The sequence below is a fragment of the Lampetra fluviatilis genome, chromosome 30, assembly GCF_964198595.1.
Source record: "Lampetra fluviatilis chromosome 30, kcLamFluv1.1, whole genome shotgun sequence".
In the NCBI taxonomy this organism is placed as follows: Eukaryota; Metazoa; Chordata; class Hyperoartia; order Petromyzontiformes; family Petromyzontidae; genus Lampetra; species Lampetra fluviatilis.
The window spans coordinates 6,572,525-6,586,764 of NC_136304.1; the positions used below are offsets into that span (position 1 = coordinate 6,572,525).

At 54.3% G+C, this 14,240-nt stretch overlaps 1 protein-coding gene across 4 annotated transcripts in view; it reads right to left on the reverse strand.

Moving 5' to 3' along the window:
- DICER1 (dicer 1, ribonuclease III) overlaps window positions 1-14,240 on the reverse strand; it is a 29,195-nt gene that overhangs the window by 12,471 nt on the left and 2,484 nt on the right. For 2 of the 4 annotated variants that reach the window (XM_078870423.1, XM_078870424.1), the window contains exons 2-19: window positions 12,597-12,871; window positions 12,068-12,230; window positions 11,104-11,234; window positions 10,704-10,838; window positions 10,042-10,208; window positions 9,361-9,526; window positions 8,598-9,011; window positions 7,772-8,028; window positions 7,350-7,482; window positions 6,574-6,816; window positions 5,485-5,675; window positions 5,182-5,314; window positions 4,681-4,756; window positions 4,008-4,147; window positions 2,982-3,161; window positions 2,472-2,685; window positions 1,461-1,614; window positions 347-529 (exon numbers count right to left, since the gene is read on the reverse strand). In XM_078870423.1, the coding sequence (XP_078726549.1) occupies window positions 347-529; window positions 1,461-1,614; window positions 2,472-2,685; window positions 2,982-3,161; window positions 4,008-4,147; window positions 4,681-4,756; window positions 5,182-5,314; window positions 5,485-5,675; window positions 6,574-6,816; window positions 7,350-7,482; window positions 7,772-8,028; window positions 8,598-9,011; window positions 9,361-9,526; window positions 10,042-10,208; window positions 10,704-10,838; window positions 11,104-11,234; window positions 12,068-12,230; window positions 12,597-12,707 (3,191 nt within the window). In that variant the 5' untranslated portion in view covers window positions 12,708-12,871. Of the gene's footprint in view, window positions 1-346; window positions 530-1,460; window positions 1,615-2,471; window positions 2,686-2,981; window positions 3,162-4,007; window positions 4,148-4,680; window positions 4,757-5,181; window positions 5,315-5,484; window positions 5,676-6,573; window positions 6,817-7,349; window positions 7,483-7,771; window positions 8,029-8,597; window positions 9,012-9,360; window positions 9,527-10,041; window positions 10,209-10,703; window positions 10,839-11,103; window positions 11,235-12,067; window positions 12,231-12,596; window positions 13,012-14,240 lie in introns of those variants that run through there. The other 2 variants (XM_078870426.1, XM_078870427.1) reach the window with 2 other exon arrangements.

Here is a 14,240-nt window from a genome sequence, read left to right on the forward strand (position 1 = left end):
ATTCATCTTCTTGGTTCTTTCGGTAAAGTCACTTAGAAGGGAAATAATAAAATAATAAAAATAAAACATAATAAAATACAATTCTCACAATATGCAAATTCCTTTATCAAGGCACCCCTTCCCCCTCTAACCTGGTGGTGTTCATTCAGACACTGTCTTTCCGACAGACCTGTTCTTCACCTGAGGACGGCTGCTTGCGTTGTGGCCGAAACGTCATGAGAATTGAAATTTTATTATGTTTTATTTTTATTATTTTATTATTTCCCTTCTACATGACTTTACCGAAAGAACGAAGAAGATGAACTTCCATATATACAAGGTGCTAAAATCACACTCGGGGGTGCACCTGGAGGACGTGTGGTCGACGTCGAGCAGCGGCTGGTTCAGGTTGGTGAGGTCCAGGTTGTACTTGGTCTTGTAGTACTCGGCGAAGGTCTGGTACTCGGGCGAGGGGAACTTGCTGAGCGGCGTAAGGTCCGTGTACACATCCGCAACGTAGAAGCGGTGCGGCTGGTCGAAGTTCCGGTATCTGTAGAAGCGACAAAAAAAAATGTCTCCCTTTCATTGTCCAATTTTGATCGTACAAGTAGGTAAAAAATAAAATAAATTAAAATCAAAACAACTCAATTAAATCACGACGTTTCGGGCGCAACACAAGCGTCCGTCTTCAGGTGGGGACAAACACAGCGAAAGAACAACCGCTAAGTATGCCTATAACCGCTTGAGTACGCACACTTGAGCGGTCGTTCTTTCGCTGTGTTTGTCCCCACCTGAAGACGGACGCTTGTGTTGCGCCCGAAACGTCGTGATTTAATTTAGTTGTTTTCATTTTACTTTATTTAATTTTTTACCTACGTGACTTTACCGAAAAAAACTAAAAGTATGGATCCTTGCAGTCACGAAAACTTCAAATCCAGAAGTCATAAGCTACATACAGCAACATCTCATATTTGGCAGCAAATGACCATTAACACTGTGGCCCGCGACAGTGATCATAACGAATGTGGTGAATGTTTTATTTACGGATAGTGCAAAACCAAAGTGAAATTATGGTGATCTAGGCCTCATTTTCGATTTTTTTTTTCCCCCCAATGAATCTCAAAATCGGAACCCCCTCCAGCTAAAACAGCTGTGTTGGTGTAGCAGGCACGGGGACATTCAGCACAGCCAAACAAAGTCACTTGAACGTTTAAAGCACTGCAGAAAACCAGCGCTCGTGCTGTGATCACAGCCAAAGCCACTTAATTGGAAGCCACCGGAGCTATGAACCTTTAAATCAAGATTAAAAACTGATTCCTTTAGAACTGCTTTGCGTTTGAGTTTGTTTGTCCTTCCGCCGCACCTCCGATTAGCGCATTTGGCTGCTTACGGTGCGAAAGAAGTTCGACATACGCACATACAAAGCAAAGCGGGAAGGGAAAAGTTAAGCAGCGTCGGCGACGTCGGCGGGTGGCGGTTACCGCGGGATGATGACGGCGTCCTGGTAGTCGGGCAGCAGGAACGAGAAGGGGTGCTCGTGCGAGTACTGCTTGGCGGGGATCCCGGTCCGCGCCTCCGACAGCTCGATCTCCTCCATGAACCCAAAGTCGATGTCCAGGTCACTGCCTGCGTCCACTAGCGGCAGGGCAGGAGAGGATAGAGACCAGGGCTAAGGTTTCCCCATATAGCTTGAACAGACTTTTTGGACAGGTGCTGCTAGTGAGTAGCACCTATGAAGGCCGGCACGGCACAAGAGAAGGTGGGTGGCTGGCACGTCACACGTGGGAGTGAGTGGCCAGCACCACGCCCGGTCCCCTCCATCTCCCCAGTGGGAATGTTTACACGTCGCACCCAGTACACATTTTGAGGCCGAGTTGACTTAGACAAGACCCAGGACAGAATCACATATCCACCACCGTTATTAGGTCATGAGCAGGAATTGAGTTTGTAGTGCTGCGCGCTAAGAAGCGATGACTACCACCTCCCCCCACTAGCCTCCACCCACACACACCCAGTGGTCTCACGCCTTGATGTCAATGTTTCTCAGCACCAGTCCACGCGGTCCCCCACCACAGTCTGTCCATTTACACGATTACCGATCGCTTCTAGTTGTATGTTAATTTACAGGCGGACAATAATATTTCTAGATAATGGTGAAAAGTGTCGGCTAGAGGAAGAGTTCCCAACAGGATGTCCACCCCGTAGGTGTGTACATGCGACACAGTTCGGCATAACTCTGTTGACAATGACCAACAGTTTGGGGTGCGTCTAACTCTTCAGAGTATCTTATAATCCCGGAGAGTACGATTATACAGGATGACGTCGACGATAACAAGATCATCAAGGACGATGATTAACACGCAACGATGGCGATGACGATCACGACGACAATGCTGGCACAATGACGACGATGATCGTGACGATGACAGTGATAACCCACGCACAACTACGATGAACACGTGACGATGGCGGTAGAGAGAGCGAGCGGGTACCGGTGTCGAGGGGCAGCACGCAGTACGCCGCCTCGGCGAGCGCCGGCTGGAACTCCAGGTCGGGCTTCTCAAGGCGCAGGATGTGCGAGAAGATATACTGGTGGAAGCGCGTCACCAGCGCCAGCTGCTCCTCCGTCAGCTGGAAGCACGAGCGGCAGAGGCGGATGTCCACCGTCACCTCTCCCGAGCGCGTGTACACGGGGAAGCACGGGATCTGTGGGACGAGGAGGCACGCCAGGGAGAAGGGGCCACGCGAGAGAAGCCACAAGACGTTTGCGATAAGCCGCTTCTTTTGAAGACAAACGTATATCACAGAACTACTTCCGAGATCCCTTCGAATGTACTCGCACAGCAACGGGAAAAGGTGGGCACACGGTAGCACTTTCCCCCCCCCCGGCTCCGTGCCACCTTAAGTAACGATCGTCGCGTAACAGTCAAGCAGGCGAATCGGAGGGCACGCGAGCGATGCCCGCGCGTCCCCACCCCGCCTTGCGTGCCCTGCGGCGCTACCTGCGGAATGCGCTTGGCGGTGAGGATGCCGAAGCAGCGTGCCGTGTCCTCGGGCGGGTACAGCCTCCGGCGGCGGAAGTTGAGCTCATCCGGTAGCGGTGTGCTCAGCACCATGCCCACCACGTACAGGAAGCAGGGGCTGCCAGGACGTGGGTAGCTGCTGTTCAGACACTCCGGGATCTGTGGGTGGCCGCGTAGTAGTAGTATTATTATTTTAGGTTGTTATGCACGTTAACCCAAGAGAGCTGCACTGAGTCTCAAGACTGGTCATCATGAGGGTCGTGCCAAGTTGTGGCAGTCTGGGGGTGATCTTGCTACGTGTAATGCCAGTTGAGTAATTTTTTTTTCAGAATTGGGATGTTTGGCCAATACCAGCTTCATCGTTATGTATCATTAGCTATGGAATGAAATGGAAGAACCCGGAAGAAACCCACGCAAAACAGGGGAAGAACGTACAAACTCTGCACAGTAAGGCAGCCAAGTAGGGAATTGAACCCAGGTGCTTCTTGCTTTGAGGCACAAGCGTTACCACTGAACCACCCTGCTCTACCCAAACATCATGAGCTGCAATGATCAGTTGAGACCACCGCCAGCAAGTCCCCCTTCCAGCCACGACGTGTCCTGGCCAAGCCCATCGCTTTCTCGAACAGCTCATGCGATTTTAATAACTCGCGTTGCACTTATTGGCGGTCCATATAATCCCACTGGAGGCGGATGGCCGATGAGACCTGCGATAGGCTTGCAAAACAAATGTTGATGCGAGAAAATGAGAGCACCTCGCAGAGCAAATGGCATCGAAGAGAAAGCTTTAGAACGTTTAGTGCGCACGCACGCCGCATCCTTGCGCACACAGCTTCACTGCCGATTTTTGGGGGATTCATTTATTTTGTATTAAAAACAATTCAGGTAGCCGTCTGGCTTTCCCCGGTATGCCGGATTACCCGAGTTCACCTTCGCCGCAAATCTGAACCGCGTATGCCGCCCGACGAGCGCAACCGAGGCCCTGAGCACCGACGCGGCACGTACCGTCTTGGTGTAACACTGGCGGCGCTTGGTGGAGCCAGGCCGGCCAGGGACCCCCGTCTCCTCCTCGTCGTGCAAGTCCAGCTCCTCCTCGTACTTCACCGTCTCCTTGCCGACGGGAAGCAGGTGGTCGTCCAACTCACCTGGAAGTACGCGCGGACGGGGAGACGCACCGGGACGCTGCCGCGACCGTCGCAAGCGCGGCTCCTATTCCTACTCAACGTTCTGCTGCATCTGTGTCAGCGGCTTCCTGCTGCAAAAACTGAAATGAGGCTTCCCCGTCTGTTATCCTGGTGCCTGGACCCCCCTCTGGGTTGTGGACCCCAGTGCAGTTGCACCGCCTGCATACCTGGCAGCTACGCCACTGTTCTACGTATGTAGAACAGTGGCCGGAGCAGCGGGGCAATGGTAAGCATACCGAGCTACACACCCAGCCATCTGAATTAAATTCCACGCCATTCCTAACATCAGTGGCGAGTGATCTCTGAATGGGCCCTCGGTATCCCCCGTCCTTCATAAATCCGTACTGACCAGCGTGAAGTATAGTCAAAGAACCCCAATGATCGACAGAGCGTGGGGAGGCCCTCGTCCAGCAGATCGCTGATGATACAGAGCTCATGATCAATGATATAAACACGACGACAAGTACCAGACGCAGTGTGCGTGGTGCAGCTACCTGCTTTGTGCAGCCGCTCGCAACACAGCAACGCCACGGCCTTCTCCGCCAGCCTCCTGGTGGACATGCAGGGTCCCTACGAAAAAAGACGGATCCCCACCGTATAACATCAACAACACTTTTGGGGCAAGTGCTGTTAGCGGACAACTATGAAGGCCGTCACATGCACACCCACGGCTCACACACGCAAGCACGCACGAGCGCACGACGCTTTGTACTCGCGCAAGCATTGCCGTAATTGTTATTTTATAAAGTGAGAAGGCCAAGATAATATGAACTGTAAATAAAGTCAAGGTGCAGCCCTGCAATTGCTCGCTCGCGCCACTGCTGGTGGCAGGGCCTCAACTCGAAGGGGCTCTAGAGAGCTCCTCTCTAGACGAGACTTCAGAAACTTTTACCTGTGAAAGAAATAAATCCCCTAAATCGTAACCGCAACCAACTACGTCCCACGCTAACGTTTAGTGAGGATGTTGAACCCTGGTGTGGGGGGGGGGAACGCACCACCACGGGGTCCCTGAGCGGGCAGTTGATTGGCAGGTGCAGCATGGAGCAGAACGTTCCGTCCAGCAGCTCCAACGTCTTGCATTTGGGCGCCAGGTGGGTGAAGGGGTCGCTTGGCAGTTTGGCACAGTAGCTGGAATTGCGAGCGACACAACAGGGAATCCGAGCCGTTAATTCACGAGAAAATGAACGTGAAACGCACACGTTGGGGGATAGACACATGCACACACACACGGGACACGTTGTTGCGCACAGACGCAACAACGGAAGGTTGGTGACACTGCGGGCAGTGTAGTCGCCCACCGGTTGACGAGTCCGATGGCCGAGTTGAGGGTCACGGAAGCGCCGCTCTCGTCCTGCCGCGGTGCATAGGCGGGCAGCAGGTCCTCCTGGCAGCTCACCACCAAGGCGTCTACCTCGCCACTGCCGCCGCCAATGCCGCCACCACCGCATTCCACTGCCTCGGGGCACTTGGAACACTTGCTGCGCAGGATCTGCGGAAGCACACCGATCAATTCAGCATGACACAGAAAAACCCGTTTTAGCCAATTGCCCAGCGAGTTTGCAAGGGAGATGCGCGCTATCGACGACGACGACGACATCCAAGTGGCCCATACAGAGGGACAGGCTAAGTTGGAAAACAATGCGAGGTGCAGTCCAAAGAACGTAAACATACAATATTAACAATAAAAATTGGCATATTTACAAACAGACTAGTGGGGCCCACACAAGCATGTGCAGAGAGCACGAAGGTCAGGCTGCGGGGGAAGTCAATAACAGAGGTCATATTGAGACTCGAACAGTAATTTTGCGTTGAACACGGTAGATGCGTTCCGAAAAATTCCACGTTAAGCAAACACAAATAATGTTACGATAAAGTTTGGTGAGATACGATGTACTACGTACACGCAGTAAGATGGTAGGAAAAATAACTGAAGGTACGCCACCGCGTTACTGTATCATTCCGTGTACTGTACCGTACCACTCAGCCACGCAGCTCAAGAAAGTAGTTCGTCATCGACCACTCAGAAACTGCATTATAACGGGCACCTTCCAAGTAAAAAAAAGATGCGAGTTCTGCATTATAACAGTGCACGCTCTGCGTTAATAACGGTGCGTGTTCCGTGTTGTGCGGAAAAGTATTCCCTCAAGGAAGAACCGCGTCGTAGCGAAAAAGCGTTGCGTGAACACCACGCGTTAAAGCGAGGCTGTGCAACACCTATTAACCCCACCGTGTAAACGCCAGGGCGATGCTTTAGCCACGCCAGACACTAGGTCCTTGCGGCGCCACTACTCGCTCATGATGTGGATGGCGCAGATGCAAGGCTTTGGCCGCGTGAAAGCGATGGCTCGGGCGTGGGAGCCAGGCTGTGGAACGCGCGGTTTGCAAACCTTCTCGATGGCCTTGTAGGTGCACAGTTCGCGGTGGAAGGCAGGCATCCTCTGGGCATCGGCCAGCATGACATAGTTGGAGACGGGTGCCTGGGCACGGCCCTTGGACTGAACGTATGAGCGGTAGTCGGCGGGCGGATCAAATCGCACCACCAGGTTGCACTTGGGCAGGTCCACGCCCTCCTCCACCGCGCTCGTCGCCACCAGCAGGTTCGTCTCGTGCGCGCGGAACTTGCGCAGCACCTGCTTGCGCGGGGGAACAGCGAGCAAACGGGACGTGTCGGCGCCGAACTCCATGACGGAACGCCAGATGATGTAGCGCCAATGCCGCGCCAACTGCCGCTTCGCTCGGTCGTGCTCGGGGCAGGGTGTAAACAATCCATCGCGATCATCTACAAGAACGATCAACCCATCTGGCCACTGGCAGAGGAACGCCTCCTCCCAATCAATCAGGAAAAGGAACACGTGGACTACAGAGATTACACGTGCGGATTAAAAGTATGATTTAAACCGTCAAGAAGGATGTGTCACTTAAAGAAGGGACGATGGCCGGTGGTCTCGACGGATGTCGGAGCGGCAGCCGACGGAGGGAACGCGCAACAAAATCAGCTCATGTGCAGGTGCTCGGTGGGTTGTTGTTATCGCAGGACCGTGAGACGGAATTGGTTTGGGGAGGCTTTCACCCGGGCAGTGGGATGATCACGACGAGGTGCCGTCATGCAGCCGAAAGGGCACGGGTGCTGCGCCGAGCGAGGCGCTCACCCAGCAGCGCTCACCTCCTCCTGCTTGCGGAACTCGGCCTCGTTGTGCCGGCTGCGCGGCTGGTTCTTGCCGATGCCGTGCCCCGTGATGAAGTTACTGCTGATGTACGCCAGCTCGGGGTCCTGCTTGCCCGCCTCCTTGATCAGCCTGCGCCCGGGATCGAAAATCACGACGGCCACAATGACATCCCGCCTCCCTCCAAGGCAGGAAACCTCCCGGCAACCCATGCCCAGTGTGATGCGGCTGATGATAATGACGTCCGCAAGCACCGTTGGTCACCTCCAGTGGCACACGTGGGAGAGGAGGCGCGACTGTTTGGTCTAAATATTTTCGCGTTACCTGCCGAGTCGTGCGATCAAACAGCTCGCTGAAAGAGTGACCGACTGAGCTCAGTCTCCTGACTCGACACGTTGCTGAACCACACGTCGCAGCTCACCGGTTGAGCACCACCGCCATGTAGCGCCGCTCCACGAACACGATGCCACACAGGATGTTAGTGAACGGCGATGGGAAGTTGGAGTCGCCGGCATCTCGCTCGTCAGCACCGCCGGCGTCCTCGTCCGGCCGCCCCACTTCCTCCTCCTCCTCTTCTTCCTCCTCCTCCTCATCCTCCGACGAGTCGCTCCACGACACATAGGTGGCCTGCCCGCGGTTGTTGTACCACTCGTCACTCTGGTAGCAGTAGCCCTGGGCCTGCGTGGGACCAAGAAGCAGAAGCAGACCTCGGATAAATTTCCAACCAGCGGTGACTGCACTCCACGAGCTCCAGCTCTAGGAATCGATGACCACCTGTGGACTTTTAGTCATTAGTCTGGTCTTTCTCTAAGTCAAGTTGATTAAGCAGTCGAAGCAGTCGAACCTTTAGTCGATAAATATTAAATATTGGTGCGAGTGGCAAACATATCCCCTCCTCATGATTAACAGGCCAGTGAATTAAATAAATCTATTAATATGTATATATAGTCAACTCCCATGTTTGCAACCTCTCATAACGTTGCTAAATTATCCGAGTCTGCGTCTACATTTAGACTTGGTTAATCTCGTCACGGTCAGTCGCGCCCTGGTCTCTGGTGGGTGACAGTCGTAGCCATCGTCGCCCTCCACGATTTTCGTCCAGAGTTCACTTTGTCATCGCTGACTAAGAGAGAAAACAGAGGTGTGGCAGAGCGGGAGTGGCAAGAAGCGGAAGGGTTGGCCATCATTACCGTCGCAAATTTCCCCAACAACAACAACAACACTGAACGCGGCCGTGAACCTCGTACCCCGACGGCCTGCGGCCTCTCCAGCGGCCGGTACTCGCGCAGCACCTCCAGGAGCCGCACCACCTTCGGTGTGACGTACGGTGGTCCCAGCGGCGCCGGCAGGGAGCCCGCCCCGCCGGCGGCGGCGGGCAGACGACCCTCGCACATGGCGTGCAGCCGGCGCAGCTGCGTGTCGGCCAGCAGGATGAGGCGGCGCCGCAGCTGCTGCTGCGCACCCTGAGCGGGCGGCGCGGGCGGGCTGCCGTCGCCGAGGCATGGCAAGGACTCCAGCGCGGAGCCGTCGGGCGAGACGGCGGTGATGGAGGAGGTGTCGTGCCGCGCCTGCCGTTGCAGCTCGCGCACCATGAGGCCAGCGGCCTTGTCGGCGCACCAGGGGCCCAACAGCGTGAGCACCGTGTGGCACTCCGACAGGATCTGTGCGCATGGAAGGGAGGTCACACGCTGGGTTTGTCGCCAACTACAGGTGACCCCCACACCAACGACGTAAGTCAAACCCTTATTTACCATAGGCGCAATGTTACACATCAGGGTTCGATAGCAGTCGTTAGTGTAAGGTCGTAAAAGCGGGGCGGTCGCAATTCGAGCCGTCGTAAGTTGGGGGTCACCTGTACCACGCAACAGCTTGACGTCCGATCGCAACCATCTCACGCACGCTGGCACCGGGGACAAAATTCCACGGCGCGCCTCCACAGCTCGCCGCCAGACCCCCCCCCCCCATCCCCCACCCCCCTCCCCCATCGGAGTGGAGGCCAACGACCCCCACCTGCAGCGGTAGCGCCCGGGGGTCCCGCTCGCCTTGTTCGCTGGTGGCGCAGTCTGTGACGAAGGCGATGGCATCCTCCAGCTGGCGGCGCAGGTCTGCGTAGAGCCCGATGGCGTCCGCGTACTCCTCACACTCCAGCACCACCTCGTGGGGCTGCGATGAGTACCTAGGACGGGCGGGCGCCGGCAACCACACGTTACAGCCCCCCGCGTAGCAAAGGCGGCATGCTTGACTGCGACTTTGGAAGTATTTTTAACGCTTGCCTGCTTGTCTGTTTGTCCGTGTGTCCGTCTGTAACATGGGGTCCCGAATTAGCATTTATAAAGTTCAACCAATCTAAATGAAATTTTAACGTAAAGTTGCGTCCCTTTTAGGGACTTGCCCTATGTACGTAAATTTATCAAAGGGGGGCAGGGCAGTAAGCAGGACAACCATGGTGGGGAGAGGGTGGAAGGAGGGTGGGGGGAGGGCAGTATGTGGAACTTCTTTCGCACCGTACGTAGCCAACCATGCTAATCACTAATCAGTACATGTGACACAATAGTAAGAACATGGAGGAACGACAAGCATGGGTAGCAGCAGTAGAGGGTTGGGGGCTGGTGCGATACACAGCGCAGGGACCCTCGTAGCCACAGTGGGCGAGGTTCGTTCGCAGGCGGTCATGGCGACGGTGGCACTCACCGGTCGAGCACCACGAGGTCGGTGGCTGTCTCGGCGCTGCTCTGCAGGGTCCGCTCCAGCTGCTGGATGCGGCGCTGGAGGCTACCGGGGCGGCACTCGCCGTCCAAGATGGCGGCCGTCAGGCCCAGGATGCGAGGCCGCTCCGACTCAGGCTGCGCACAGTAGAGCTGTCGGCGGCGGCGATAGGGAGGGAAGGAGGGAGCGAGGGAGCGAGGGAGCGAGGGAGCGAGGGAGCGAGGGAGCGAGGGAGGGGAGGGAGCGAGGGAGGGGAGGGAGGGGAGGGAGCATCGTCATGGTCGGCAGCGTAAAGGGGAAAAACTCACGGGGGAGGTTGGGAGGTTTGTAAGTGAGACTGCGACTGTGGAGCAGTAGTGTAGCGGTTAGCGAGCTGCACTACAACAAACCAGGCGACACGAGTTCGATTCCCGCTCATGGCCAACACCAGTGACAGTTATCTGAACCGGTCCTGGGCCTCCCCTAAGTTGACTCAGCCTTTAAATAGGTACCTGGTGCGGTGTGTAAACATCGCCACTCAGGAAACTGCTATGTAAATTTAGCAGTGGACTGATCACGGCTGATAATGATGATGATGACAGAGACAACAACGATGACAATGGTGGTGGTGATGATGATGATAATGATTATGATGACAGTGTCCGCACCTGCATGATGTGCCTGTAGGGATGCTCGGTGAGGGCGTGGTGGCACTCGTCGATCACCAGCAGGTTGATGCGGGAAAACGGCACCAACTGGCAGTGGAGGGCCTCCAGAAACACGGTGCACGTCATCACCAGAACCTGCGGTGGAAGAGCGCGGTGCCAACGTCACGCGGTCACGGACTTCTCGACTCGGTAAAACGATGCATCGCGGGCAATGAACCAAGAGAAATTGAATCGCTCAGGTTTAGTCTTTGATCTAAATTCTCCCCGCCATTTATTGTTCAATTGCGCTGATTGGCCCATGAAGAAATCACGTGGAATGCATGCGCCAAACTTCATTACGACTTGGTCAAATAGATAGTGGCTAATGATGATGATTTGGATGACGATGATGACGACAAACCTGGTGCAGCGCAAGCTCCTTGCGCCACCTCGAGTCATCCCAGGCATCCAGGCAGTCGCGGCTCGTGCACTCCCCCACGGTCAGGTCCGAGTGCGTGCGGATGGCCGCCGCCTGCTCCGCCATGCACGCTTCTGAAGATCAGCGGCGCACGGCAGGCACGAAAACGCCGCACCATCAAACCACGGACCCACGTAACTTCGCGCTGCCCCAAATGTACATTTGACAGCGGTTGAATCAGAAGTTTCCCCAACACTCCGACGAAGCAACCGAATGGTTAAAGCACTCAGAACTGATCCCTAAAAGTCGCTCTCCATTCGCCAGATGAAATGATCGCCGATCCGTCGATATAAAAAAGCAACAAATAGGTCTCCTCACATATCCATCTCTCCACATTTTAAGTTCATAATTCAGCAGCATTGATTCAAGAGAAGCAACTGTGGACCAGCTTTGACACCCAGTGTCTCATCAGCAGAGCCAGGCTTGCTTGAATCAATGCTGGCGAACTGCCAATATTACAGGCAAGGACCTTCTCTGTTTACAACATGGGTCCTCGTTCGATTTCAGAAAAATTAAGCTGACAATACATGCACCAAATTAGGTGCCCAAGAACCACTTCTTTTCAATCATGAATTATATGATCATTTGCCTATAACCTAATTACTGAAGAGTCTGCCGGAACCTCATCGGCTCTCGGACGCTAAGCGGATTCGAGTCTGGAGAGTGCACAACGCGGGTGTCTGTAGGCTGCTGGGGGAGCTCGGCTGTCAGCAGAGGGCAGTACTGTAACCATGCTCCAACATAAATGATCCCCGCCTTCAACCTGTGGCATCCTATTCTGAATTTCCAAGATGCTTACCCTTCCATATAGAGCTGGTGTTTTTTTTTACCGCAGTCCTGACAAACCACCATAGTGTTTAACAATTACCCTTCATCGCTACTCATGCGACATCCGCCCCCCTCCTACCCGTGCTGACGAGGAAGACGGTGCGCTTGGCTTGCGAGCCATCCTCGCCCCTGGTGGCGTGAGCGAGCTCCTTGATGAGCAGCACGGCGATGAAGGTCTTCCCCGAGCCCGTGTTGAGGCACACGACCGTGTTGCGCTCAAGAGCGGCCTCCAGTAACTCCACCTGTCATGCGCCCGAAGGAGACGGCAGGACGATCGTTCAAATAAACGCGGTGCCACACTCTCTCTGTCTCTCCGCTTGGCCTCTGGCTTCCCGACGAGTGTCAACACAACACGGGGGAGGATCAGAAATTAGAGGTGCGACTGCGCTGGTAGTTGCTGTGCTGCTACGGCTGCCCCCTTGGGATTCATTCGAGAAGGGCTCTGGATCTTCTGCGGACTGCCCCGAGACACTTTGGGCCCCCAGTTGCATCATCGCCCCCATACTTGGTCTCATTAGCCCTAGGCCATGTCACGGTGTTGCGGTCTCTTCCCTCGCAAGCCCAAGACCTATCCCCCTTAAGTTACGCCACTAGCCTCAAGACATCACCTGGTACTTCCTCGGGGTGAATATGTTGTCGTGGACCGTGTCCTGCTGCCAGGGCAGGCCCAGCAGGGGCCCCGCCGAGGGCCCCGGCGTGACCAGCTGCAGGCCGGCCATAGTGCGCGGAGGCTCGCAGTGGCTCGCGCAGCGCCACCAATCGTCGTGCACCCGCCGGCGTCACGCTCCTCGAAGCCGCCACCGCCGCTGCCCGAGGGTCTGTGGCCCCATGAGGTCTCGTCTTTGCGCGTCCGTCCTCCCCTGGCACAATTGCAGCTGAACACCTTATCACACAGCAGCAGCAGCAGCAGGAAGAAGACAATAATGATCAAAATGATGGTCAAGATCAAGATGCCACAAGGGACATAACCCGATAATAAATCACACACTTAGATGGAGCCAAAACAACCCTTGGGTACTGCTACGGGAGCACCATACAAGGCATACAATCCTTGGCGTGAGTTCAAACCGTCCACTACTGCATACAGTGACAGTGGGAACTGCTCCCGACTGTGTTCAAAGCATGGAAGATTTCCTCCATAAATGGAAGATCAATGCCTCACCAAACTGTGAAAGCAGCGAGGTGCAAACCATTGGGCGGATATCACTGAAGCCTACCCAATGCATCACGTGTATTCTGGTGGAACAAACGGACTCCATTAAGTTACCCCGGCTTACATATTACAAAATACAGTTATAGCCTGTTGCTTTTGATGACTTTAGAGTGATGACAATGCTGGGAAGCATTCTGCTGCAGATCCGGCAATGCGACCAGTTGTGCCGGAGTTGTAATTGATAACACGCAGCGACATGCCTACGTTCAAACGCCACGTTACTCCGGCAATCGGCGTTTAACCGCAGTCAATATCAGCTGCTCCGCCAGCATAACGGACACTGTTTCCCCAGTCGATGCAGCTGCTCTCAAACAGGAGCACCGGGGGATTCACTTGGTCATCAGTAGCTTGTAACCACACCATCATATCGAGCTCAGTGGAATGCCAAGATGAGACAAAATTATAACCAGTCTTGCACCCCAGCCACGATGGACACAGCTTAATTGTGTCTCCCATTTAGAGGAGCCCATGATATGAAATGGCTCCTTTCATCAAATAATGGATTTTGCATCTGCATCGCACTTCCGAAGGGAGAGTTTTGCAGTAGGGTTATGTAATTTTACCGTCAATTTAAATTAAATTGCATATTTTCATCTTATTTTTACGAGATCACGTTTGACACCCAGTGTATATTAATGGAAAACTGTTGTGTTTCAGTATCACACTGGAAAGTCCAAATCCAACTAAATGGTTAAAATACCACGGTCTCTGACCTCTCCCCCTCTCTCTGCCGGGAGAAGGGCCACTGCCTGAAGCCAGGCTACTGTCGTATTATCTGGATTATAAGACGCTCCGGAAAGTAAAATGCACCACTAACTAGTGCCCGGTGTCAATAAAGCTATGCAAATCCGGTCATACGTAAACACCTACCGGATTGTATGGGAAACCACCAACTCTTGCTTTCACATACAGGGCGTCAGGTAAAAGAGCATCTTATAATCTAGAGCAGCGGTTCCCAACGTTTTCGAGTGTCCCGTACTCCTTTTCAACCTCCAAACATTTTGCGGACCATCACACGCTACTCGTAGTTATTTGAAAT